We start from the raw sequence: 27,608 nt of genomic DNA, 5'->3' as shown, positions 1-27,608 counted from the left end.
ACTTGACGTCACTCGACAATAGAACACCTTGGAGTCACAAACAGTCATTGGAAAAGTATAATTTATATATAATATAAACCGACACCGTGCTTAAGTGATAAGCACATGATTCTGATAATATGTTGTGTCAGCAAATGCATACATCGCAATATTTCACCTGCAACAGAAAACTCATTGAAGAGAACATGTAAAACACATCAGCAAAATACATTTATTGACAAGAAAACTGAATTCTTCCATCGTTTTAATTTTACACACAAAAGTATCAAAATACTTTACAGGGATACTAATCTGAATATTGTCAAATTCCTTTTTGATCACTTCCTTCAGGCAATTACACTGTACAATGACAATAAGCTTGCCATTCGGTGCTCATTACATTTTTTTTCTTTGTAAGGGAACTACGCATTTAAAATCATGCATAGTTGTAACTTTGCATTTCATAATATATTTGAGAAACCGCTGCATCTTATGCATTTCTGATTCCAACAAGTCACTTGCTCTCCATTAAACCTCATTGTGAGAAGGGTGCTCAAATGTTGTTACACTGAAGATACATAGTACGACATTCATAACATGGATTATCTTGGTTAGCCCACCTTCAAAGCTTTATAGAACATTTGTCTTACACCAAAAAATGTACAACTCATCATCAAACAAAAATCATTGGAACAAATTGGGCTTACAGCGCCCCAGTGCAACATGGGAAAGAAAAGAAAAACATTTGCACCTCTCCCTTCCTTGGACATTGTCTTCTCAGGACATATTGTACTTGGTAAATTGTAGATGCCCCACTTTTAAGAAGGAAATGTTGGCTCATAGTATTTTGTTTTAAATCAACATAATAAACATTCCCGTTCTGTCATTGCTACAGTATTTGATCACCTCCTATTGAGCCGTTTTACGTTGCTTTCTGACATCTACAGACGACACTAACTCGCACTCGAGATGCCATATGGGGCAGACGATATTCAAAATCGAAGAGGTGAGAAAACCAGACCCCTGACAATATTGCTACACAAAAGAGAACACAAAAAAATAGAAGAAAGAAAATCCCTTCCAATGATGGTAAATCATGAATTTGTGAGCTACTGAATGGAAGCACCACATGGCAAGATGTAACAGAGGGAAAGAAGCTTTCCATCACTGCCACAAACTGGAGCGTCGTTAGCCAAGAAGGCTCCAATGCGTCTAATTCCAACATCCTCTGAGCAGTTAACATCACAAAGAACACACTATTTTGACAGCATTTTCATTATACTGTTGTTTACGTCCTTTGCTAGGACACCACTGTGCAGGCTTCATTGTAAGATTCCCATTTTCTCTCACATCCACTGAAGCACAAACAACTAAGGAACATTGTATCTGAACACAAAAATTACAGTAAAAAAAATGACAGCATAGTTATCACTGACAGGTTATTCACACATTTCATTTGATGAAACCGGCTACTTATAAAATGTATAAATGAGTTCAGACTGAGTGCCATGTATCCCTAAAAAAAGACCAAAAAAGGAGTGCGTTTGAGCCTTTGGGCACAACCTTTTCTCTCCATGTTTAGCATCGTTAAGGCATCATCTATCCAGTATTGCTAAAAGAACAGCTAGTTAGCAGGCATGCACAGTAAGAATATGTTGAACTGAAATATACACCGTACATTAAAAAAAAAAATTAAAAAACGAAGTGCCAATTCACATTAAAAAAAGACTAAATAGCTCAAAAAACTAAGATGCAAAGTGCACTCTTAATCCGGTAAAACAAATTCACACTAACAACTTCCAAATGTTTTGGTTTCTTCATCTTAATCTCGACAGCAACTAGAAAGATATAAACTTCTCTGGTTTTGAATAGATGCAACCTAAAGACAGCGGTGGGGAGGAACTATTTGCTATTTTGAATATTGAGACATCAGTAAATAACTTCATCATTGTTGATGTGAAGATATCAGGTGGCTATTTATATCCAGTGTAGGTAGTAAAACGAGTTAGCACAAAATTGAAGCCACACATCAGCGCAGAAAAAGATGGGAGAAAATTTGAGGTAATAACGAGCTTAGCATTGAGATGCCACTGACCACATGTTGTCATTGTTGTTGTGACGTTTGGCTTGTCCCGTCAGAAATCGCTACCGCAAGTCACTCGCGGGGTAGAAAAATATTAAATTGACCATTTACTGTAAGAATAAAGCAAGTGCCTGGAAGAAATGCGGGTGCGGTGAACACAAAGGGAAGACAACATTTACAGGAAGACAAATGGAAGGTAAAGGAAGGTGGTTACGTGTGGATGAAATTAAAGTCATCAATTCGCAAGTCTGAGTGGGAAAAAAAATCTATGGAAAGGATTCATTAAGAGTCAGTGCTTCAAACCAAAACCCTAGACCACACCTGTCAGGACTGTCCACTGGTCTAGTGAACAAAATTAGTGCAATTGAAGATTAGACCACCGTATTCATGATCTCTGAAAAGCTGCCCGTATAAAAAAAACCAAAACATTAAAGAACGCCTGATAAACTTCCCTACCCAAAGACCTCACCCTCAAGTCCATCCTGTTGTACATTCATTTAATGACGACAGAGTAGAAATGACGTCCTCGTGTCACGTGAGGTGACCTCAGTTATTCCTCAGAAACTTTTATCTGATCGATATCTTCACTTGAGATGGTGCGGGGATTTCATCCATTCTTGTCTCCACCCTTCTCTCCTGTAGCCTGAAAAACGACACAGGTAAGAAACTTTAACACCCCGTGAAAAAAAAGCAACAGTGACGGAAACACTTGCAGGATGACTCACAGGCTTGTGAAGGGTGCTCTCCTGTCGGCCAAGGAGGTTTCCCCCCTGGTTGCCCTGCAGGGGGCAGGCAGTCGCTGAGGACAGCAGGTTGGGAGCGTGGGCCAAAATGGGGGAGTTTGGCGTGGATGAAAGGCCTCCTGCCAGTGTGAGGCGCTGCATCTCCCTCTGCTGCTGAAGCATCTGGCAAACTACTGCCCTCTGTTCCTTAAGGCAGCCAGATCATCATGGGGAAAGTTTGAGTTCATCAAGAACTGACCCAACGGCAATTCTTGCAGGCTCATCAACATCATTCAGACAAGCAACCTTCCTTGAGTAGCCAATATGAAACCACCTATTTTGAATGGCAATTTCTCTGCATCCCAGAGAATCAAAGCTTCTGAACAAGAAGCTGGCCGCTCGAAAACGTCTACTTTTGCTTAAAACTCCTGCCCACACACACAAGCGTGAATGACTCACACCCTCAACTTTGTGATGCCTTCCACTTCTGTGCTTCTGCTCGTTTAGAAAATGATTTGCATGTGAAACATGCAGTATGTGGCCAAATAGTAAAATGATGTGGCTCTTAGAAAGGACGACGGGACAAGGTGAATGGACAAGTTACATGTTTGAGAGTCAAAGAATAATACAGAAGTGGAAATGTGTCCAACTTCTTGTCAGACTTGGTTAGTTAAATCAATAATGTTTACCAAACAGTCTACAACAGCATACGTTCTGAGTATACATGTTGGATCAGCCTAAAATACGACAACTGCCTTTTGATAATAGTACATTCATTCTCTGGATCAATTATTGGATATTCAATAGGTTTCCATTAGGTTTGGGAGGAATCACACTTGTTATGGACAATTAGGTGCTCGCTGAGGCTCACCACAGTGCACGAGTTTTCGGTTTCCTCCCACATTCCAAAAACATGCAGGGCAGGCTTATTGAACACTTAAAATTGTCCCTGAGTGTGAGCGTGGATGGTTGTTCGTCTCTGTGTGCCCCGCGATTGACTGGCAATCGGTTCAGGATGTACCCCGCCTAGCACCTAATGTCAGCTGGGATAGGCTCCAGAACACCGACAACCCCCATGAGAATAAAGCGATTCGGATAAGGGATGGATGAATAGTTAAAAAAAAAGACATTACAGGAGTGAAGTTCTGTGACGTGAGGAACTGCTGCTGCTCCAGAATGATCTGTTTCTGCTGCTCTGACAGGAGAGAAGATCTGAAAGATGGACAATAAAACAAAACCTGTTGATTAGTTATACTTTGACGTTACTAACTAAAGATAGTCAAATCTGGATTACTGAGGTGATATGGGCACGACAAAAACTTTGCTTGGATAATCAGACGTTTTGGTTACGTACGGGCTTGCACTCTTCGGAAGCTGAAAGCTCTGTGCTATCGTTTGGTGGTTGAGTGGAGGCGGCTGGGGGCACAGAGCAGGGAGTGTCGATTGAGCGGCACTCTGGACAGGAGAATGTATCACGCCGTTTAAAGCGCTGAGCACCCCATTCATCAGCTGAGGACTTCCTGCAAGAGATGCGAGTAGCCCCCCTGCCACAGGCTGGGTGGAGGTGCCAGCCTGACTGATTTGTCCCAAACTGTCACATGAACCTCGGCCATTCATCATAGATTGACTCAAGGAGGCGGGGCTTTGTTGAGGAGGAGGAGTACTCTGGAAGGAGAGGGAAGAGCTACTGCGGGACGGACTACCAGAGTGGAGATCCTGGGAAGATAGAAACAGAAACCAAAAGTGAATTTAGCTTTTCCTCGCTGAGCTTGCTTGAGCTGTTTTATCTTGATGTGTATACAGTGCAGCAGCGCAAAGTGGCCACCAGCTGCCTTCATCATGAACACCCAAGCCGGAAAGGACAATGACTGCATTTGTTAATATATTTGGAGAAAAGAACAGGTTCTCACCTCAGAGGAGGTAACAAAGGAATTGTCATTATGGAAACTGCTCTTCGACAGGGGATTCTTATTGGTCATTAGAGGGTCTGAGAAAAGAGAGGCAGAGTCAAAGGCCATTAATCCACCCATTCATTTTTGATAGCGTTTGTCCTTATCAGCGTCAAAGGTGAGCTGGAGCCTATCCCAGCCGATTTTGAGCAAGAGGCAGGGGACACTGGGCTGGTCAGCAGCCAGATGCAGGGCAGTCAGCCATTCAGACTGTCATTCACACTGATGTACAATGCGGGGTCTTTAATTAGCTTAACATGCATGTCTCTAGAATATGGGAGGGAGCCACAGTACTCGGGCAGAGGAGAGCTGAGATTTGAAACCGGGACCTCTCAAATCATGAGACACACAAGAGAGAGAGAGAGAAAAAAAGACAATCGTGCATGGGTTTAAAAATGATCCATGCACATGATGCAGACAGAGGTAAGCCGATGAGGGAGGAGAACAAAGCAAGAGATACACACACGAAGAGCAGATGGGGAACCTACGTAACGTGTCACGTTAAAGAGAGTAAATGACAAATCTACAAATCTGACCTTGACTTGAGGACAGGAAGTTCATCCGGGCCGCGGTGTGCAAAGAGCCGTGCAAAGAATGAGCATGAGGGAAAGGTACGGCCAGCTCTGTGTTGAGCAACTGCAGTCTCTCCCTTTTGGCTGTCAGACTGAGAATCTGGTCCTGGAGCCGCTGGTTCTCCTGCTGCAGCGAGTGAAGTGACTGGAGCATGTCTACGACTGGCAGAGACGGAAAACAATTCATATCATGGAGAAATCATGTGCTTCTGACATTATTTGACACTAAATGGACTCAGATGTCACTCAGTCGGTAGACATGGTCCATTATAGGGCTGCAGCTAATGGTTATTTTATTTATTGATTAATCTGTAGATTATTTTGTCGATTAATTGATGAATCAGGAAAAAAAGAATAATTGTAAACCCCCGTCTTTATAAACAATACAGTATTTCAAATTAAATTACCAAGAAATTTACCGGAAACTTTGAATGGGACTGCTGACTCTTGCAATGTGGAAACCCATAGATCAGGGGTGTCAAACTCATTTCACATTGTAGATGTAAAGTGGGCCGGACCATTAAAATTATACCATACTGTGCTATAAATAACCAAAATAATGTCTTTCCTTTGTTAGAACATTAGGAAAATGTTGAAATTTAATAAACAGATCTTTTATAAAACATTTCATGAAGCTCCTTAGATTTCCTTAGACAAATGTGCAATTTATTTTTATCATTCACATATATGCATTGTAACTGACCCCACTGATTGTACAAAGGCACAAAACTTGAACAAGTAATTGGTATTGAAAAATATAGTAATGCACTTTAAGATTAAATGAAATTCATAAAGAATTTTTAAACCATTTACACATGCATATAAAATCTAAATGTAATCCCTGCCTACACCTTACAAACTAAGGAGAGTGCTATTAAATATGTAAAGAATAAAGTATTCACATGTCCTTGATTGCGTCTGCTCTGTTGGGCCTGCCTAAGTGACAGTCTGAGGATGCTGTTGTCTTCTTCTCTGATCAAAACAATTTGGTCTTTTACTCCGATCAAAACAGTGGTTTCCCCTAGTGGATACTCCATGAATTGCACCTTATTGAAATATTCATTCTGTGTCTTTCATGCATTTTTTCACTTTTAAATTATCCTACGGGCCAGATCGAACCTCTTTGCGGGCCGTATGTTTGACACCACTGCCATAAATGCTGAACAGTTTGAAATTGGAATCTTTTGAATCAAGCACGTGACGCAAGAACTGTGTCATACCTAATATTTTGGCCAATATGACCACTCCATCGGGAACACCTACAGACAAGAATCCCAAGGTGAACCTAATATTTTGGCGAATATGGTTGCACCATTGGGGACACCTGCAGATAAGAATCCGTAGTGTACCTAATATATTGACCAATATGGCCATATCATCGGGGATGCCTACACAAAAATCCCGGGTGTACCTGATAATTGTGTCAAATATTGCACCCCAGTGGGGACACCTACACCAGTGTTGTGTCCAAGGACCGGCAACCCGAGGCCAAGGCCAAGGACTTGACTCCGAGGCCGAGGCCAAGGCCAAGGACTTGGAAAGTTTTCCGGGGCAAGGCCAAGGCCAAGGACTTGAGAAATTTTCCGAGGCCAAGGCCAAGGACCAAGGACTTGCCTCCGAGGCCAAGGCCAAGGACCAAGGACTGATTTTGAAACTGAGGCCTAGCCGAGGACATGTATAAAAAAATGCTATCATACCACTTGGCAGGTACTCATGATTTGCAACACCCCTCCATCATAACCCTTTGCACTCCCTAAGGCTTGAATGAAGTGTTTTTATTCAAAGAGTAGAACAGTCAGGGTACGTGTTATTTATACTGAGAAAAACAAAAATAAAAGCATATGATATACATTTATGAATTAATGTTTTAGTGCAGTAGTTTCTTAATATGAAGCAAATCAACACTCAACAGGGATGACATGGCACGGAAGACAAGTTGAGAAATGACTTTGCATAGAAGTCAATCACTGAGTGCAGAAAAAGCGGTAATCTCTGCAGTGATAATTTTACAGTTTACCGGCAGCGAGTCCCAGGGACTCGCTGATCAGAAAAGTATGAGTCCCATTATGCATTGAGAGAGTCCCAAATTTTGAATTCTGAAACTGTCTTCTTATTCAATTGCATATGATAATAACACAAACAACAACAAATACATACAATGATAAACAAATGCTGCAAAAATTTAAATAATTCAGGAGCAGGCCTGAGGATTTCGGAAATTCAAGGTAACCGTTTTTCGGTTCCGTCGGATTACCCAATGGGAAACCACGATAACTAATGTTGGGTTCCGTAAACGTTCATCATGGGAACCCATTTTTCTATTTTGACTGATATTGATAATCAAGAATTCCGAAACTCAAAAGTATAATGTTTCAAGGGTCAATGTTTGAAAACTATGCATTAACAATGAACATTACATCAGCAGCTGTGTACTCCAGGTTTATTCCAAAAAATAAATGGATCAAAAACTGGTGTACTCATGTGGCATCATCAGAGTATTTTTTCCAATCTCACACTGCAAAGATTAATTGACTGGTAATCATTAATACAGGTAAGTATTGATGTGGCTTGACATCCTCTTCCCAAGACGATGCATGTGTAATCTACGATCAATTTGACGAAAGAATTTAACACACGTCATGAGTTCTACCAACAGTTAACATTAGCATTACTACACCTTGTGACGAATGTTTTATTCATAAAGTTACCATGCTACAACCAGTAAATTCTAGAATAACCAATACTGTTTCATAATATTTTTCATAACGATTAGCCTACAAACCTAATGACCAATTTGCCTCGTAATCGTGCCTCGCGTCGTATTTCGCTCTCGTGTTCTGTGCATACATCACAGGTGAGTTTAGTGATACGTCCTTCGGACAATTCAGATGAAAAATTAGACTGGCATTCCCATTTCTTAAATATCGTAATTAGTAGACCTTGGTGAGTTTTTTTCGCCGCCATCTCAAACTTTCATCCGCGCGATTCCTCAGTTTGCGGACTAAAATAACAACCCGCATGCGCACATAACGTTATCTGTTGCACCCCCCCCCCCCCCAACACAGAAAACAAAACAAAACGAAAGTAAATTAGAAGAAACACACTCACACACCACATCACAAACACACACACAGGCGCAGTGAAATCGCGTGGATCACACAGTCAATGCAAGTGCGGTGACTTTTATAATTAAACTATTTTTCGGTACCGTGAAAATGTTTTGACTGAGAAATTTCCGTGCGTCCCAAAAACGCACATTATTTGGAACTGTGCGTCCCGTGGGAAAATTATGCGTCTAGGACGCGGGACGCAGAGGTAACAAGATGGCTGAATCTCGAACAGTAGCTCTGAGTACTACTATTATTACCACTACCACGATTACTACATTAATTAATACCTTCAACTTCACAATAATAATAATAATTAATTAAATCAACCATGATTTTAAACTATGTATTATCAATATTCATTATTCCAAACAGGGGCGGCCCGGTAGTCCAGTGGTTAGCACGTCGGCTTCACAGTGCAGAGGTACCGGGTTCGATTCCAGCTCCGGCCTCCCTGTGTGGAGTTTGCATGTTCTCCCCGGGCCTGCGTGGGTTTTCTCCGGGTGCTCCGGTTTCCTCCCACATTCCAAAAACATGCATGGCAGGTTGATTGGACGCTCTAAATTGTCCCTAGGTGTGAGTGTGGGCGTGGATGGTTGTTCGTCTCTGTGTGCCCTGCGATTGGCTTGCAACTGATTCAGGGTGTCCCCCGCCTACTGCCCGAAGACGGCTGGGATAGGCTCCAGCACCCCCGCGACCCTAGTGAGGATCAAGCGGTTCGGAAAATGGATGGATTATTCCAAACATGAGAAAGCATTCAGCAAACAAAACTGGAATCGAGCAAAAGGACTCCAAATCCCAACAGCCAAACCCGGAAGTGAACTGCCGACATTATTGACTCCAGCTGTAACGCAAATTACTTGGTTCAAACAAACATTCTAGTGCGACCGCACAAACGTGACGACTGTGCAAAAATAACTAAATAAAAGACACCACTGTTACAGAAAGGCTTTATACGCTATTTAAACTGCCGATCGCGAACGCAACAAACCGTGATTGAAACTAACTGTGATGCCGCTCTTCATACGTTGCGCTAACTGTTACCTGTCAGTGGCAGACCCGCCCCTCTTAAATTCCATCAATATGGGTTTCCTTGGATGGAATTTATTAGATTCCTTCATAATTACTGCGGTCCTTATACAAGGGATCGAGGCTCTAGTCCCTCACTATGTCCAAGAACCGGCAATCCAAGGCCAAGGACCAAGGACTTGACTCCGAGGCCGAGGACCAAGGACCGGCTCGAGGAACACATCTCTGACCTACACACAAGGATCCGGGGTGTACCTAATGTTTTGGCCAAATTGACCGCCCTATACCATAGTAACCGAACCGCCAAGTAGTGGGGAACATCATACTTTCAAAGAAAAAACATTATTTGTTCTGTTAACTCTTGGACATTTAGTGTTTTCCTTAAGACATATTCAAAAATATCCACAATGTATTTGTTTATGTAAATTTGTGATTTGTTGTGGTTCTGATAAGTGTTCATAAACGAAATCATAAATAAAAGTTGATGTTTGTTATTTTTGCCTTTTTGCCCCCCCCCCCTCAAAAAAAAAAAAAACCCCAAAAAAATAAACCACTTAAGTGAACCCATTCAAGCACCGGTAATTGGGATTTGGTAATGTTGAAAACAGTGTGTCTGGATCAGGGTGATCCAGTCCAACGCTTCTTTGATAAACTGTCATAAACATCAAACGATTACCTGATTCTGGATCTTCAAAAATGGGCCTTACATGTTTGGATCTTTTTTTGATTCACATGACATTTTTTGAATAACTGGCCCCAGGATTTCAAGTGAAATCAGGATTGTAAATGTATTGGTGAGGTGTTATGAAAAACAAACCCTTTTTCTCCTAATAAGCATTTGCACTGGCACACGGTCATGCTTCTCTGAATAGGAGGCAAAGAATGAGGTCACTCACTGTTGACACCGATCTCTCCGTTGCTGTGTTTCTCCAACAGCAGTTCAATGTGGGAGCTTGCCTGGGGGATGTTCTCAGGACATGCTAGAACTCCTGCACCTAAACCATCTCTCTGGTCAAAAAGAAGAGGGAGGGAGCTCATAGGAGACCTGTGTGTGATGGAGACAGCAAGAGGGTGAAAGTGTTTCCTTTGTTACTTGGGATCGTTAACCTGCTGCCGATTTCCAGCTAACACATATGACTTCTCTTATCATTTGAATACAATTTCCAAGGAGATAATAGCTTGGTAAAAACAAAAGACATACTGTGAGGAAAGACTGTCCCTTGGCGAGTGTCCCTGACATGGGAAGCGACAGTCATCAAGGCCTGACTCTATGAAAGGGAACAAGATGTCAACATTTATAGTATTGGTAATATTAATCAATTTTGATTCTGGTTGTCATTTTCTCCGTTTGTGTCATTATAGAGGGTATCCAAAAAATCGAATGGCAATAGAAAATAGGTCTGATTTGTGAAACGAAAGGACATTTGAAGGCCGTTACTTCGACCTCATACCTGGTAGTGAGGTTGGGGCTTGACTCAGTAGTGGTGGCAGTGTGGAGAGACCAGTGATGAAAGATTGCGCTGGTGTTGCATTGTAGGAGCCGCTCGAACCCTGATGCACCTGTTGAAATTCATTTTAAAAAGTATAAGAATATAAGTGCGGAGATACAAAAGCCATGAAGTTAAACATGAAGGGTAAAATATGTTTCATAAATGCATGACATATTAAGAGAAACGTGCCGTTTTTTAATGAGGTTGGAAAACTCAAAATCACTTCTACTGCCCCCCCCCTTTTTTTTTTAATTGCTCCCCCAAGTAATACGATTATTCTCATTGTATAGCATCCAATAATAACATAAGAGAAATATCTGGATGAATGTCCTGGAAATACTGTACCTGTGGGTTTGAAACACCGTTGCGTGATGCAAGAGAGCCTGAGAGAGCGTGGGAAGGGAGGAGTCCTGATGAGAGAGAGCTACTACACATGCCCCCAGCCAGGGACAAGGAGGTGCTACACACCCCTCCACCCAGGGAGACGGAGGTGCTGCAGATGCCCCCACCCAGTGACAGAGGGTTCTTAAGGCTGGAATAGATACCTGAGTGAGAAAGACAGAAGGATTTTTTTTTTTGTTAATGTGCTGTATGTGTCTGTAGATGAACAAAATTTCATTTTCCAGATTTGACAGTATACAACACCAGTCAACACATTTTTATTGATTGTTTTTTTTTTTTAAACAAAGTGGCAAATAATTTTGTCACTAATTTGTATTTTTTTCACTGATGCCAAATCTGTTGGGGGTTTTTTTCTCTGCACATCATGTTTTCATAATAATAATAGGACCATAACAAAAATATAATGTCTAACATAGTAATATTTATTAATCAAGCGTTAAGTTTAGCAACAAGTGGAATTAAAAAAAAAAACGTCATAGCTATGAATTACAACGCAGGGCAAAATACATGTTACAAAAGAGTTTATCGGTCAAACTCAAAAATAAAAAAATGAAAATATCTGGCCCACACAGTGGTCGACTAGTTAGCACGTCCGCCTCACAGTGCAGAGTTGCAAGCGTTCGATTCCAGGCCCCGGCCTTCCCGTGTGCAGTTTGCATGTCCCTGTGCCTGCGTGAGGTTTCTCCGGGTACTCTGGTTTCCTTACAAATTCCAAAAACATGCCCCCGTAGGTTGTTTCCTCTAAATTGTCCCTAGGTGTGAGTGTGAGTGTGGATGGTGGGTCATCTGTGTGTGCGCTGCAATTGCCTGGCAACCGGTTCAGGGTGTCTCCCGCCTACTGCCCGAAGACAGCTGGCAGAGACTCCACCATGCCCGCTACCCTTGTGATGATAAGCGGAATAGAAAATGGTTGAATGGATAGATGGATGGATGAAAATATCTTTAAAAAAATGCTAACAAAAAAGTCAAGACGTTTTTTAAATCAGCATTAAAAATACATTTAGGGACACATAAAGTCCTCTCCGATTCAAATTTGCTGTTGACCAGTGTTATTATATCACAGTCTGTCATAAGATCAAACAAGTGAGACATTCTGCGATAAAACAAATGCCAGATAATGAAGACATTCATAAAAAGCGCTGCGTGTTGTTGGACAAGCAAACATGAAAGTATGCACGTGTAGCTGGAGTAAAGATGTCTGACCATGTTGCACAAATAGTGCGCATTTGTGGACAAACTAGCTGACAAAGGCATTTTATAATGATGCTCTGAAATTATAACTCAATAGCTTCAGCTCATCTAGTGCAAATGAAATGTTTGTAACCACTGCAAGAGCAACACTTCATAGACAGTTCAGTACAGCTAATGCTAATGTATAAATCAACACTATTAGCTGGTTTTATGACTCAGAAAGAAATTCTCATGTACTGTCAACATTACATAACAGTCACAGATTTGGAGAGAATTGTAGAGATGCCTCTTGTGTCCCTTTTTTATGGGGGGGGGGGGGGGCGTGGCGGACATTGTGTGCATATTGTTGTAATTTTACATTGTTTATCTTATTTGCCTCACCCTGGACCCTAAGTCAGTATAGTTAAGTAATTGTTTTCTAATGCAGAGTACCTAGTCTATGTAGTACAGGGGTGCCCAACCTTTTTTGACTTAAGATCTACTCTTCAAGCCAATCAACCTTTCGCGATTGTTCGTTACTGCATGTGCATGTATAGACGCTCATACGCATGCGCACACACACGCCACGATGAGCAACAGCTATCACCGCATCGAACATGAACGAAACTGAAAAAGTAGATACAAGAGTTTGTGAAAAGGAAATCACTGCCTAGCATAGTAGAGACCGGACGCGGAGGCAGGGGACACATTTTGCAGCATGTTAAATGCGTGAATATCACGATCGTAGCTCATGTGTACCGTTTTAAAACGCTTCTCTGGCACTCCAGATTCCCATTCTTTGCCAGTGCCATCGGTGAATTGCAGATGAAACAAACTGAATGAGAATAATAATAACAATGACAATAATAAAAAAATATATATCGCAAAAGATGTGATCGCAAGCTGTAATTGCAGACTGCTGACCGCTAAAACCTCCGGTTATAGAGGCCATGTGCCAGCGTAGGTTCAAGGTGGCCTGTTTTTTATTTTTGGAATACTTTTTTGTGAAAATGAAACTGATAGGATGCTTAGGGTGCAGTATACACTATCACAAAAATATAGAATAGGAATAACACGTATACAGACATACAAATCTTTTTCGCCCCCTCCCATTACCCCCTATACCCCTCGAAATCGACTTGGGTCCAGTCCGCGGGCTACCGGTCGATCGCAATGGACTAGTTGGGCATCCCTGATGTAGACACAACAAATACAAACCATTGAAAGACCAAACAAACACTGATCAGACCGAATAGTTTTTTGTTTTTGTTATTCTTGAGATAAACTGCTATTGTGGCTTTCGCCATGCATTTTCTGTCAAGTTGCAAACAAATATGCTGAAGTGCATGCACTTTTCGCTACACACCGGAAACTTGAGGACTACCACACACACCCACTCACCCGAGCCAAGCATCGAGTTGCCACGGCTTGTGGAAAAACTGCTAGCTGAGGAGCATGAGAATGAAGAAGAGGAAGTGGTGGTGGTGGGCAGTGAGGAGGGGAAGGCGAGGTGTGAAACTGACATTGGGCTCGGGTAGAGTGAGGAGGTGAAGACTGGCGGTAGTGGAGGAGGAGGTGCACTGTTGTGGTTGTGGTGATGATGATAATGATGATGCGTGTCCTCTTTCCTCTCTCGGTTCTTGCTTCCACGGGGTCGGCCTGGACCATGGCGGCTCTTTTTGTTGTCACGGTGCCTTCTCTCTTGGGACAGAGATGGCGGGGTAATTTTGCCCTCCAGCTCTCCTTCTTCTGGGATCGGTGGTGTGCTCAGTTGAGACAACTTGCACAGAGACTTGGAAGGTTTGTAGTCTCCTGAAGAGGAGATCTTGCGGATCTTACTGCTACTACCCAGCACTGACGTGGAGGTAATGCGCATGATGGATCCAAAAGTTGAAATTGTGACCTTGTTCTCAAAAGGGCTCGAGTTCCCATCTGACCGATCGTGACCCTGCGACCCTGCGAGAGGGCCTTCAGCAGGGGTCAACGCCGGCGGCTCATGATAAATGCGATCCTCGTCTTCCTCCTCATCCTCATCTTTGTGTTCCGGCTTATCGCCGTCCTCTTGGGCTCCCTGGACGGCTGGCCTCCTGTGACGCTCTTTGCGATCCTCGCCGCCGTGTTCACCGCCTCCACGCTCGTGGTCGCGCTCCAGACGGGATGATGAGGAGAACTGATGGGAATCTTGAGTTGAAGACAGGATTCCACCTTCATGAGCAAGACAGAGCCCATAAAACAAAATCCTCCTCTTCAAGCTTCCGGACGCCAGAAGTTTTTTTTTCTTGCGCCTGCTAAAGTGTCAGTGTAATACCTGGATTGAACGGACTTGACGAACAGGAACTAGAGGAACCACTCTTGCCGGTGCTTCCCCTTTTCTTACTGTGGTGACCATGGCTGTGCGAAATCAGCTTCTTGGATTTCCCCTCATTGTCTTTGGAACTGTGGTGACTGGAGGGGAGCTGTCCCAACACACACAGACAAATTATTTGAAATGTAAAGTTTACTCTGGAGACAGACTGATATGTTTTTTTGGGACCAATACTGATTAATAGTAGTCAAGGAGGCCGATTACAGATATTTGGAGCCGATATTTATTTTCAGAAAAAAAGAAAACAATGCAGCAAATAAATAAATAATTTTGTTGAAAGGTTTTTCAGCATATTATCTTAGACAACACACATTTTTGGTTGACAATTCTAACAAACAGTCTCGGGAGCTCCCAGGGTCCTCAGTATGTCTTAAAAAGTTGTCGAGAGATCTCAGGGATCAGCAGCACTTCTTGTACAGTTAACTGGAAACGTCAATAAGTCGTCGGTTTTAAACTGAGCTCTTCTCGTCCATCAGATTTTTTTTTTTAAAGGCCATCTGATAATCAGCCTGGCCGATAATCGGTCTACCCATGTTGAACTGGATCCAACAACTCTTCTTTCGCTCTGCTCTTCATACCATGTCTACACTGTTGGACATCACTGAAGGGACTAGGCTGTCAGAGGCCTTCTTGTGGCGCTCTTTCTGACGAATCTTGTCCTTGTGACTCTGAAAAAACATAAAACAGGAATCAGACAAGACTTCTCAGAAAGGAGTAGTTTCAAGATACAGCACATTCAACATGGATTCATCTTTACAGCTTATACCAGCATTCCTGACATGCTTATATCAATGCTGGTACGGGGCTTTAACATTTCCAGCTGCAACTCTTTAGTAGGACCGTATTTTCCGCACTCTAAGGCGTACCTAAAAGCATTCGATTTTCTCAAAAGACGACAGTGCACCTTATAATCCGATGCACCTTCTATATGGGTCAATTTTCTGATTTCTTCTACGTAGTATTTTAAATGTTCTGTAAAGTGTTTTGTTACAGCTGCAGTGGTTGTGATAGCGCAATATAAATAAAGCTGTAATGTATTATATTGTATTCCTTTAGCATAGCTCCATCTAGTGGATACATAGCGCAACCATAGTCACTATTGTAATTTCTATTCTATGCGTCTTGTAATGCGGTGCACCCTATACAGTATATGAAAACCGTTTTAAAATAGGCCATTCACTGAAGGTGCGCCTGATTGTCCAAAGCGCCTTACAGTGTGTAGAAAATACAGTAGTAATAATCTATAGAGTATGCATAGTTGCACTCCGAATATTTAGATACTATCTATGAATACAAAAAAATGCTTGTAAAGCTACAGTATTTTACTGTTCTCAAGGATCAAGCATTTTTTAAAATGGAGAATACAGTGAAATCAGATGAGAAAAAATAGGAAAAGTCACTTCATGTTACCTCTGCGTCCCGCGTGCTAGACGCATAATTTTCCCGCGGGATGCACAGTTCCGAATAATGTACGTTTTTGGGATGCAAGGAAATTTCTCAGTCCAAAAAAAAACGACGGTAAATCCTTTTTTTCCAGCAACGAACGCAGTTTGACCATCGCCGCCATTGTTGTTTTGATCTTGCGTTCAGTAATCTAGCGTGACGAGATTTCCGTTCTCGTGAGACGAGATTGGTGAGATTGAGCTTCACCTCGCGGGGAAGCAGACGATTGCCAAGTTGTGTAATGTTCAAACAAGTGTTGCGAAAGTTTATTGCGGAGATATCACAGAGGAAGCAGCTAAAGTTGGATAGTTTTTTGCGATGATAAGTTGACTTTGAGAAAGCCTTGCATCATTGGAAGCAGAGTAAAGAGAGGAGAATTTATGAACTCAAAAACTGAACCATGGGATGAAATAAGAACCTATTTCTCAGCAAATCTTGTATGCCTGAATTATTTAAATTTTTGCAGCGTTTGTTTATAAGGAATAAACCTATTATCACTGTATATTGTTGTTGTTTGTGTTATTATCATATGCAATTGAATAAGTAGACCATTTCAGATTTCGAAATTTGGGACTCTCTAAATGCATAATGGGACTCATACTTTTCTGATCAGCGAGTTCCTGGGACTTGCAGGTCTCAAACTGTAAAATTATCACTGGCACAGGGTGTTCCAAAAGTTTTGGGCACATTTGAAGTCCCCATATCTCCTTAACTATGAATGGTAGTAAGATAAAAGTTGTGCCATTTTAAAGCTAATTACATTAAGTTTTTTGGAAGGCTATTGATTTTTTTATTTCTTTTCAGACCCATTAATGGCGTTCATTCAACCAGAAAAGGCGTTTTGTGTGCTTGAATTTGCAAAAACTGAATCATGGACTGTTGTTCAACGTGCATTTCGCAGAAATTTCGGAAAGGAGCCACCAGAGAGGAAGTCCATAGTGAGATGGCATGGTAAATTCATTACGGATGGGTGCTTATGCCCAGCTAAAAGAACGGGACGCCCCTCAACTTCAGAAGATGTGATTGAACAAGTTCAAACTGCTTTCCAGCGGAGCCCCCGTAAATCGATCGGAAGAGCCAGTAGGGAACACAGCATGCGATTTCTTTTTGTGGGGATTTGTGAAAGGATTGGTCTATGTGCCCCCTATTCCAAGAGATGTGGATGAGCTGAAGGCATGAATAACAGAAGCTGTTGCAACCATTGACAATGCAATGCTGGGATGCGTTTGGCAAGAATTTGAAAACGACTTGATGTGTGTCGTGTGACCAATGGCGCTCACATTGAACATCTTTGAACATTCCATGTAAAAATTGAGATTACAAGCTTTCTGAATTTACCAGATGCGTTTTTATATCCTGAATAGTTTCCGAGATATTCAATGTCAAAATGTGCCCAACACTTTTGGAACACCCTGTACTAAAGAAAACTGGTGTTATTTATTACACTGGGGAACGCAGTTTTCATTGAGTTTGGTCTGACAGCTCTTTTGAACTCATTTTTGGGGGCGGAAGCCAAAACTGATCTAGCTTTTTTTTCTCTATCACGTCATGTTTTTGAACTATAAGAGCCGTTTTGATATGATGAAATAAATATGTATACCGGTATATGTAAATAAAACATTTAGATTGAATACCGGTAGTTAGAAGCTTTGACAAGTCAACCCCTCAGAATAACACAAAGCAGAAATTACGACTGTTGCCCACGGTTACATGATAAAGACAAACGCCAGCAAAGATCCTCTTAATACCTACTTTGCTAACTTTCTGTTTGCAGATATTGATAGTACTGACCTATTGGGAGCTGCACACACCTCTCACGGCACTTTTTCAATTGTAACTGCACAAACAAGTTGCCAAGTAGCCGTGAGTGAGTCCAACGGTAATCAGCTCTTCTTAATACAGTCTTACTCCAGCCAATCAGTGTAATTTTGCTTTTCTAGAGGGTAAGCTGTGGGGAAAAAACACTTGAGGTCCTATTAAAAAACAATAACAACAACTGACTGCAATTTTTGGAATCAGCACGCCAGTTTCAGTTTTAATCAGCACAAAAATCAAACTCAGCAGAATTTGATTTCTAATTGTTTCCGAGTGTTATTTTTAAATGTTAGCATGTGTAATTTAAAAGTATCATGTTTATCCACAAAGGCAAAATGAGGTATACGCCCGAAGCGAAAATAAAAATAACTCATTAAAGATTAGGACAAACAAATTTTTTGCACTCTCACGTAGTATACAGTATTGGAATGAATTAGGTTATATGTGTTTTAAAAATCAGTTACTTTAATTACTCATGCCCGTTACATCAAACACACATGTGTGTGCTAATGCTAACTTCCAGACATGACTGTCCCTATGGCAGAAATGAAATCGGGCATCAGACACATGCAGCCTTTTTAGATGCTCGTTTATTACCGCCGTGCTGCCATGAAAGGCATTAAATATTTTGGGAGAAATACGCCCTATCTTTTGGACTCAGGTACCCACGACACTAGTCACAGTGCTTTTGTTGACACCGCTGATGACTCAAAAGAAATAAATGACCATTAAATTAGCCGTCGAAGGATATGGTGGTTGATGTCGTCGGTCGGGTGCTAGTGGACTCATCTTGGCAGCCCTACTTCTCAGTTGGGAAACAATAGTAAACAAAAGCTGGCCAATTTAATTTGGATATCAAATGAATACATTTGTCACGTGTTTACCTTCCTCTGCCGGTGGTGGTGGTGTTTGTCCTGTGACGGAGAGGAAGAGCGCCCCCGAGAATGACTGAAGGCACTGTTTGCGTTTTCACTGGAACGTCGTTTCTTCTGCTGTAAATAAGTAAACATTATGGAATTTAAGACATTGGACACGACCCATTCGTGTCACATTTGTTTTTCATATATTTCACCAAAACTATCTACTGCAATACTTGTACAGTTACTGGTGTACACAGTAAGGAGGTAGTTATAAAGGCCAGACCTCATACCATTTTATTGTAGTGATGCTTGCAGTAGCCACAATATTTGACATTGTCAGCTTCAGGGCCCTCCTCCTCACACAGCAGGCCTGCCATCTGAGCGCTAACGGCATTATCCAGTAGGCCACAAATGTGAAGAGACAGGCAGCTATGTTTAAGTCCACACCAGAACATACACGCATTGTCCCAGAACATACATTGACAAGAGATGAACCTACATAGACTGACTTAATAGTAATTCTGGATCTTACAAGTTGTCGTTAATATACTGATGCTTTGAAGCATTTCAGAGAAGTTGTGACATAATGGAAGAATGATAACATGAGTTAAAAAAAAAAGACATCCACCCTTCACTGCTGCTGCAAAAAATAAAAAATAAATTTAAAAAATCTGTGAAATCGCTGGAAAAATGGGTATCAGGGATATTCTTCTGATGAGAAGAGTGTTGAATCAACCCTTCTTTTCCAGGAAAACATTGGCTACATTTTGTGACCAACGAGTTAAAGCAGCTGAAACAACTGTTGTTGACACACATGATTTGTCTTTGTGGGCCACACTAAATGATGTCACGGGCCGGATCTGGCCTCTGGGCCTTGGGTTTGACACAAGTGAGCTAAAGCATTTATCATTGGAGTATTATTGCGAACCATTTGCTGCAACGTAAGCGTAACAGTGTTTTGAAGAAACTGGTTGTGACGCGGCATCGTATGAGGCGTCTGTGTGCATCAACGTGAAAATGAATATGAAACATCATTTTTGGAGCCGCACATACACGCATGCTCATGACCACCTACCAGGTGACATGGAAAGCTTGTCTGCAACCCTGTCTGTTGCAGGCCATGCACGCGCCGCATGCTGCCTTGCTCTCTCTGCCGTGGTCCTCACAGATGTAACATGTCTGGGCAAAGGATGATACGGAGAGCCGACCAATGAGACCTTTTACAATCCATTCAAGCATTTGACAGTGAAGGAACACTTTTTATGTACAGAATATTTGCATGTATCGCACCAGTGCTAATAGGGTGAGGTCAAACAGAAGCTGAAAGGCCTCTTCCAGCTCCAAATGCTTGTCAATAGAGCACATGTGACTTTGCAAAGCTTTCCCAGTTTGTTGTGCACGACTGTGACCCATCAAATGATTGCCTTTGAAACTGTGAAAAATCCACATGGCATTCACACATAAAACATTTTTTTTTCTATTCGATTGTGAATCCACTTTGGTGAAAAGCTTTTAGTTGGTACTGTACCCAACGACTAATAATGCTAAGATATGAGGTAGGAGTGATGGAAATCTGAAATGCGATGCTAAGTATCTTTAGGATATGTGTTCTTTCTGGCTTTACTGTGTGGACTTCCCACTCTGTTTTGCCCGCAGTGAGTGGGGCACACTGGTAGGGTGAATGAGGCCGAGAAACAGGTGCAGAACAAAGGAATGGCAGGCCCTTTACCTTTTAGCCTCTGCCTCTGTTGCAGCCTTTGTCCCCCAGTCTCTCAGTCTTGCTCGACCCAGCACAACCCCACTTTTTACGCATTAGAGATTCAGTGAGACTGTCATAAAAATGACCACATCATTACGCGGTTGATTCAGTGCTTTGAATACTTCCAGTGTCGGTTTAACATTCGGCCCCCCTCATTTGGTCCCTGTGTGTGTTTAGTACAAAAGTGGGGAGGCTTAAAAATGGTTCAGTATTCCCGCCTTGAACAGGCTGTGTAAAGGGGGAGGGCGGAGGGGGTTAAGTTACCCTCAAAGGACAGCGACTTTGAAACGGAAGAAGGCTGGAGACATTGCCACAGCAGCCCTGTAAAAGGAAGAGTGGCTCCTCAGGTTTTCACCATCCATCCTAATGCTGTTGAGGAATGCAGAATGCAAATCTATGGCTGAATGGTGCCGACAGGAGAAACCTGCCTGCGATTTATTATAGCTGACACGGTAATATGAAACCGGTCCTCCAACACTCCTTTGTGCATGCAAACGCAGAGCCAGTGTCAGCATCTGTTTTGATTTCTCTGAAGAGTGCAATGTTTGAATGAGCTAGTTTGGATGGAGATGGGCACTATGCTTTTAATTCCTTTACCAGCGATCAAAAAACCCACCACCGAAATAGTTCAATGTGTCAAAAGACGGAAACCACAGCAGTATAACTAACAGTCAGAATAAACTAAAAAAATACTTTAAAGATTATGATAGCAGGAGTTCCCCTGGGGCCTTTTAAAAAAATGTCGATTAAATCTTTTAAACTGTGACCACAATCAGTGGGCAAGTAAATAATTTGTCCTTATATTCATTTAAAAGCACATTTCCCAACTACAAGAAAGATAATCTTCAACACGAATTCGACCACCCGGTAATGTGGACATTTGTGTGATGGTGTGACCGAGGGAGGTACACATCCTTGATCAGTAATTCTGATCAATGATCCTAACGCCGTTTCTTTTTAATTCAGTCCATTCATTTTTTAACAGTATATTTACATTGCACTTTTACATTGAATACATTTGAATTTCATCTTTCAAAGTAGTTTTGTTTGAAACATTTATTAATGTATTTTTCTTAATTTGACTTTTGTGTGCAATACATTTCCATTTTTAAAAAATGTACTGTTTATTAATTTTCATATATTTAAGCATAATGTTACTGTTGCAATTGTACATAATGTTACAGTGGTTTACAAGAATACAAAATATACTTTTTGAGAATAAATGCTCAACATTATTTTTGATGAAGACTCAGGCCCACTACACTAGAGTAATTTAATGTTGGTCATTCTGGTGGTACTTGGGAGAAAGTTTGAGAACCTACTGTATATCAAGGTGTGCATAATCATGATGCAGATCCTTTTTCCTCCTGCTAACTGGGCCAAGCGCTTGAAATTGTAAAGACAATTTGATCATAATCACATACATCCTCAATGTTGTATTGAGTGACCAAAGTGAATGACCATATGCAAAGTGTGTTGTGGAAAAAATATTATGCAAATCAACTCCCAAATATTTACAAAACGAACATTTAGCCACAAGCAACCTATTGTCCTCCAGTGCTGGCATTTGTGGTGATCGTAATAATTCAACCTTGCAGATGGTTCATTTTTGTCAGGTTTTTTTGGGGAATGTGGGAGGACCTGCGTATCTGCAAATAATGAAGTCAAATATTTTATTCTTGACTTTAGAAATTAAGATAGCGCTCGGACATCCCATTCACGCAAAATTCTGAAAATTTCATAAATCCAAAATCAGTTAAATCAAGGGCCTACTCTGTTTAGGTGAAATGAATCTGCCCACATTCAACTCATGATAGTGGATACAGCTTCCTTCTTTCTGTACATTACAGCATTCATATAAACATATTCTTTTGTCCATACCAGCTATGCAACGAATATGATCTCCAATTCTGACGCTGTCACACCAAGACATGGTGGCGGGTTGATTTTGGCAACGTAAAAGGGCATTCCAGGGGCAACTAGTTATTTACCAACTGCTGCATAACAGACTGATGTGATTTGAGATGACTGACATTTTCATTTTCTTGAGGAAAAAATAAATGCATAAAGTGAGCTCGTCAGTGAAAAATTGATTAACTGGACGAGGGAACGGACGATATGGATTTTTGAGGCCGATGCCGATTTTTACCAGAAAACAATACCGATTACCGATTAATCATCGAATTCATTTAAAAATCTATTTAATATATATAATAGGTCCACCCAGCCCCAATGCATTTCAGAGCGTCAATTATCAACAGATTTTCACTATTCGTGGGGAAGAAGGACCGGGCTGCACGAGAGTTAACTGTGTGTGTTTGTGTGTGTGTGTACAGATGTTTAATAAATTTATAAGGACATGAATACTTGTCATATGTGTGTTAGTGTTACCAGTAGTTGAATGTATGTCATATTTAACACATTTTAACAAACTGGAACATTAGGTTGTGTATAAAACAGTGACATCCAGGCCAATTCTTTGCACAACTTGCGTTGCTCACTTAATTAAGCATTGCTCATCAAAAATAAGATTTGCTTTGTTTTGAATGACAGGTCCATAGGATTACCTTATCAATTCTATTTAAGGATACAGGGCTCATGACTAACCCAACTTTTTGGCTTGGTTCCACCTACACTAAAGTTAATTGAACCAAAATTTTGAACGGCATCACATTCACAGAGCTGTCAACCTATAGAAATTAACTTCCAAAACAATTAAATTTAACATTCCTAATTTTAAAACGTTGTCGAGAGCATTATGGCAGGACTGCACGCAGGAGTGTTTTACTGTACATGTATAATATATTAATGCTTCAAAGAATAAATCAATCAAAATGATTTACTTAGTTGTGACATTTCAACAATGCACACTGCACACACATCTATTTTTAAACTAAAGAGCAAGACTCTAAACACGTCAGTGCTCATAGTCTTTTTCTTGTGAAGACATTTTCAAGGACCAAAATAAAAACTAATGATTAAAATTAGCACTCACCATAGCTACATTTCAACACGCCGTGGCAGCTTGTATTCCAAACATGTTTTAATTACTATTATGACAGTAACGACACAGTGCCGTGTCAGAGCGTTTGTTATCCAACCATCCATTTTCTGAAGAACCTACCCCGACTATCATCTGCGCATTTCCGGACATCATATGCTGCCCATGAAACTTCACTTTGTGCTGCACTTTGTTTCATGTAGTCACGCTGAAGCGTGGGAACTCTAAGCGCGTAGCTGGGCTTACATGATTCATAAAATGCAACAGTTCCGAACATGGTGATTTCCTGCAAGCTATCGTTTCAGATCACCGGTTTTGTGTGTTCTGTGTCTGGCGTCTGAGGTAGAAAGGCTCGGTAGCAGAGGTCTGAGTGGCTAGCCATATTAGCTTGACAGACCCGCTTTTGTTTACATTTCCACCGCCGCCTACGGCGCCTGCCAGACCCGACAACAATCCATGCGCTCTCTCGTCCGGGATGTTGCAAGTAGTGATGGGACGAGCGACACTGGTGCGTGAGCACAGTGCCGAGAGCTCAAGAGTGAAACCCCGTATCGGTGCGTGTACTGCTTTAAGAAAGAATCACGTGACCAATACAGGAACTGAATCGTTTGAATGTGCCGCGCCAAAGTGTGTTTACAAGGACACAAACTGTCTCAACATGTCGAGGGTTTGTTGGCTGGAGTTTTGCGAAATTATTTATCGTTCTAAGAAGTTTTCCCCAGTGTGGAATAATTTTGATCTTGGTAAATCTTTTTCTCCTTTGAGCATTGTTTACGGTTATATACATTTGTTTTTTTACGGTGGCGCATTGCACCCACTTTATCAGTTTATCAAGTGAATGACCTGTTATACATATGATAGTCAGTGAAAGAGCCTTACAGTGGCTTTGTTCATTTTATCTTATAATTGCGAGATCCTCCATAATTGAAGTCCAACGCTGCCAGTCAGAAGCAAACACACCCAGAAACCAAGACCCTTTACAATCTTGGAAATGGAACCAGAAAACATATCCGCATCTGCATCAACTTTCATTTAAAATTCTCTGCTCACTATCGTCATCTGAACCATGTGAAAGAGTATTTTTCAGCAGGTGCCCGATTAATCGGTCTGTCCCTAATCTGGATGGGACAGGCCCTTTGGTTAACAAACCTGCATTCTGAGCCACACCCAGACATGGGTCAACACCTATGGGGTCAGGCCTCGGGGTGTGGTCTGACAGTGAGTGTCTGGTGGCCATGTTTGAACGCACGAAAGTGCTCTATAAATACAGTTGAGTTGAGTATGGGACCAGGACGGGCAGACTGGGGTGGTAACTCATTCATTGCCATCGCTAGCTATGTATATCAAAGACCCACTTTATCTGGGCTGGCAGTGAATGAGTTAATTACTTAATTTGTAGGGTTACACTTATCTTAGGGGTGCTTCTGCTACAGGGGGGGTCACACTCCTCAGTCTCCCTTTGAGGGGTTCTGGAGAGGAGGATCCGTCACGAAGCTCAATCTTGGATTTAGGAAGAGCAATGTGTTTTTTACGAGGAGTTTAGGATCAAACTTGCAACCTTCATGGTGAGAGACGACCACACTATTGCGAACCAAGCTATGCTTTCTTAAATCCACTTGTCTCCCAACATTTGTGGAGAAGTTGGGTTGTTCACAAAGACATCTTGTTCAGCATTCTTGCAAATAGGCTAAAAATGGCAGATATCTAACAAAAGGCTGTGAATGCTGCACTAAAAATTGGGACCCTCTTTTTAAGGACTTAACGTGTTTCAATACCTTCATGTATCGCTCATGTGGAACATACTGTAGCATGATGGGTTCCATGGTGAGGACGTTGGCGAACTGCACTTCAGGTATGTAGAGAGCACAAACAACATGAGCCCAACCTGATGGTGACAATGACAGAAGATTGCGAGCATGAAAAGTTTGTTTTCTTATCAAAATTTGCATTTAATAGGGCCAAAAAAAAAGGGGACCGACACCAACACGAGGGGAGTTCTAACCAAGTCCCATATCTACCTCCGCTGTCTGTCCTCTTGAGAGCGCCATCTTTATGTGGGCATAACTCACACCTCTATGGAAGGACACAAAGGAGCCCAGTTTAGTTTAGTTATTTTGATCTCAGCATGAAAAGTGAAACACTTCTCATGTTGTGCGTTGGTACACTCACCACTCTCGCTGCTCTCTCCTGTGATTCACACTTACGACAGAACCACGGGCCAGTGGGTACCTGGACGATGCCATAGCATGCTGAGACACAAATGTAATTGAATTTAATTCAAACAATTAATATTCAAACAATTCACAATACATGTAATCTCAAGATACTCCTTGTATGAAGCTGATGTAAAACCAGTCAGCGGACATTAAAGAGAGCCAACAGAACCTCACAAGTACAGGCAAATTGTCCAAAGAACCACATGACTTAACAGGATCATCCTCGATTGAAACATGGGGTGATCATCTGCCTCAACCAGTTAAATAGCAAGTTGTCAGAAGTGTAAAAAATGGTAACATGCATATGAATTTAAACATCCATCCATCTCTTTTTAAATTAGGGTCTTTTAGCTGACTTTGCGCAAAACTCTGGACTGATCATCAGGCAGTCAAAGGGTACATAATGGGCAAACACAAGCTTTTACAATTTGGTCTTCAATTAGCCATGTTTCTGGGATGTGGGAACAAGCCAAAGTATCTGCAGAAAACCATGCAGCCATGAGGACAACATGCACACAGAAAAGCCAGAGCCATAATTTCAAAACTAAACCGTAGAACTGTGAGGCACCCATTTCTCAATTGTATATGGCTAAGTATGGCAAAAAAGGAAGTCTTGAGCCTGGCTTTTGCAGCACTTTACTACACTTGAACAGCACATCATCTTTACCTCGAAGAAAGATTTTCATAATGCCCAAGAAGTGAAATGTGGACACAAGGCTACGGGAGACTGGCCTGCTATTTGCTTCCCCCGTCTCATTTGTCGTGCACGACAGGGCCGGAAAGGGTCATGCACACGCCCGCACACACTCACAGTATGCCATCAAGGCTGCATGCAGGCTCACAGTCACCTTGCTTGGCCCTGTGTGCTGTAAGGAGACAACAAATAGCACCCCCCCCCCCCCCCCCGCCCACTGACAAACACGCGCGCACACACACGCGCGCGCGCACACACACCTACGCAAACACGCACGCACACACAAGTACGCACGTAGGCTCCAGCCAGCGACCGATCAACGGCCCGCCTCCTGTCGCCGGCTCGGCCGTCACAGCTGTCCGCTACTTCCACGCTAACAGCGGCTAACGTTACCTTGATGTACGGCGACGTTGCAGCCGTGTCCATCACAGTAAACGAGCGGATTCTCAGCCCAGCCTCGCTCGTCGGAACACACGCAGCAACCACCAACCATTTCCCGCATGCTGTTTCCATATGAAGAAATGTATTTCCCCCTCCCGGCGGCGGCGCAGACCTCGCTTTAGGCCTGTTAAGGGGTCGTTCCGCTCTCTAGCGCCGCATTGGGCATGGTCGTGGGCCGCTTAGTCGTGCTCGGTACTGGCGCAATCTCGGTGTAAGGTTTGTGGTGGTGCCGCTGCTACGTTTTTTCCGTGATGTCCTCCCAGTCCCCATAGAGGCGATGCAGTGCGCATGCTCACATCGAATCCTCCGGGTCGGGAGAAATGTCATAGCAAAGGTAGCAGTAGCACGTTGTTATTATTTTCACCCTCACGTCTCTGTTCCGCATTTCCCCCTCAACAATCGCAGTTTTACTACAATTTATTATCACTGTCTGACGCTTTTAACTGTACAAGCTAATTTTTGATCACAACATCGAAACATGTGGACGGCGGCATTAAAACCGCTGGATGGG

General features: G+C 42.1%; 1 protein-coding gene across 1 annotated transcript; it reads right to left on the bottom strand.

The window, feature by feature from the left end:
- Window positions 1-43: 43 nt before the first annotated feature.
- LOC147200779 (protein AF-17-like) lies at window positions 44-27,386 on the bottom strand. The gene is made up of 20 exons (XM_086119550.1): window positions 27,050-27,386; window positions 25,916-25,995; window positions 25,765-25,819; window positions 25,522-25,631; window positions 20,062-20,165; window positions 19,277-19,370; window positions 19,011-19,118; window positions 15,447-15,536; window positions 14,812-14,959; window positions 13,905-14,708; window positions 11,277-11,476; window positions 10,893-11,001; window positions 10,643-10,709; window positions 10,338-10,486; window positions 5,270-5,467; window positions 4,695-4,771; window positions 4,139-4,500; window positions 3,918-3,996; window positions 2,788-2,991; window positions 44-2,705 (listed from the first exon to the last, which is right to left on the bottom strand). The coding sequence occupies exons 1-20, from the start codon at window positions 27,156-27,158 to the stop codon at window positions 2,670-2,672; spliced, it is 3,183 nt and encodes a 1,060-aa protein (XP_085975676.1). The 5' UTR covers window positions 27,159-27,386; the 3' UTR covers window positions 44-2,669.
- Window positions 27,387-27,608: the final 222 nt, after the last annotated feature.

Source organism: Hippocampus guttulatus, chromosome 9, assembly GCF_054856545.1.
Source record: "Hippocampus guttulatus isolate MCC_2025c chromosome 9, RoL_Hgut_1.0, whole genome shotgun sequence".
Taxonomy (NCBI): Eukaryota; Metazoa; Chordata; class Actinopteri; order Syngnathiformes; family Syngnathidae; genus Hippocampus; species Hippocampus guttulatus.
Note: the sequence above shows the minus strand (reverse complement) of the source record. Positions and strands in the feature narration are given on the sequence as shown.

Excerpts from the sequence above, each read along its gene's own strand:
- LOC147200779 (XM_086119550.1), bottom strand. The coding sequence starts at position 27,158 with ATGCGGGAAATGGTTGGTGGTTGCTGCGTGTGTTCCGACGAGCGAGGC. Across the intron at positions 19,119-19,276 it reads AGCATCACTACAATAAAATG|CAGAAGAAACGACGTTCCAG; the intron begins GTATGAGGTCTG and ends ACTTATTTACAG. Across the intron at positions 2,992-3,917 it reads CGTCACAGAACTTCACTCCT|GAACAGAGGGCAGTAGTTTG; the intron begins GTAATGTCTTTT and ends GGCTGCCTTAAG.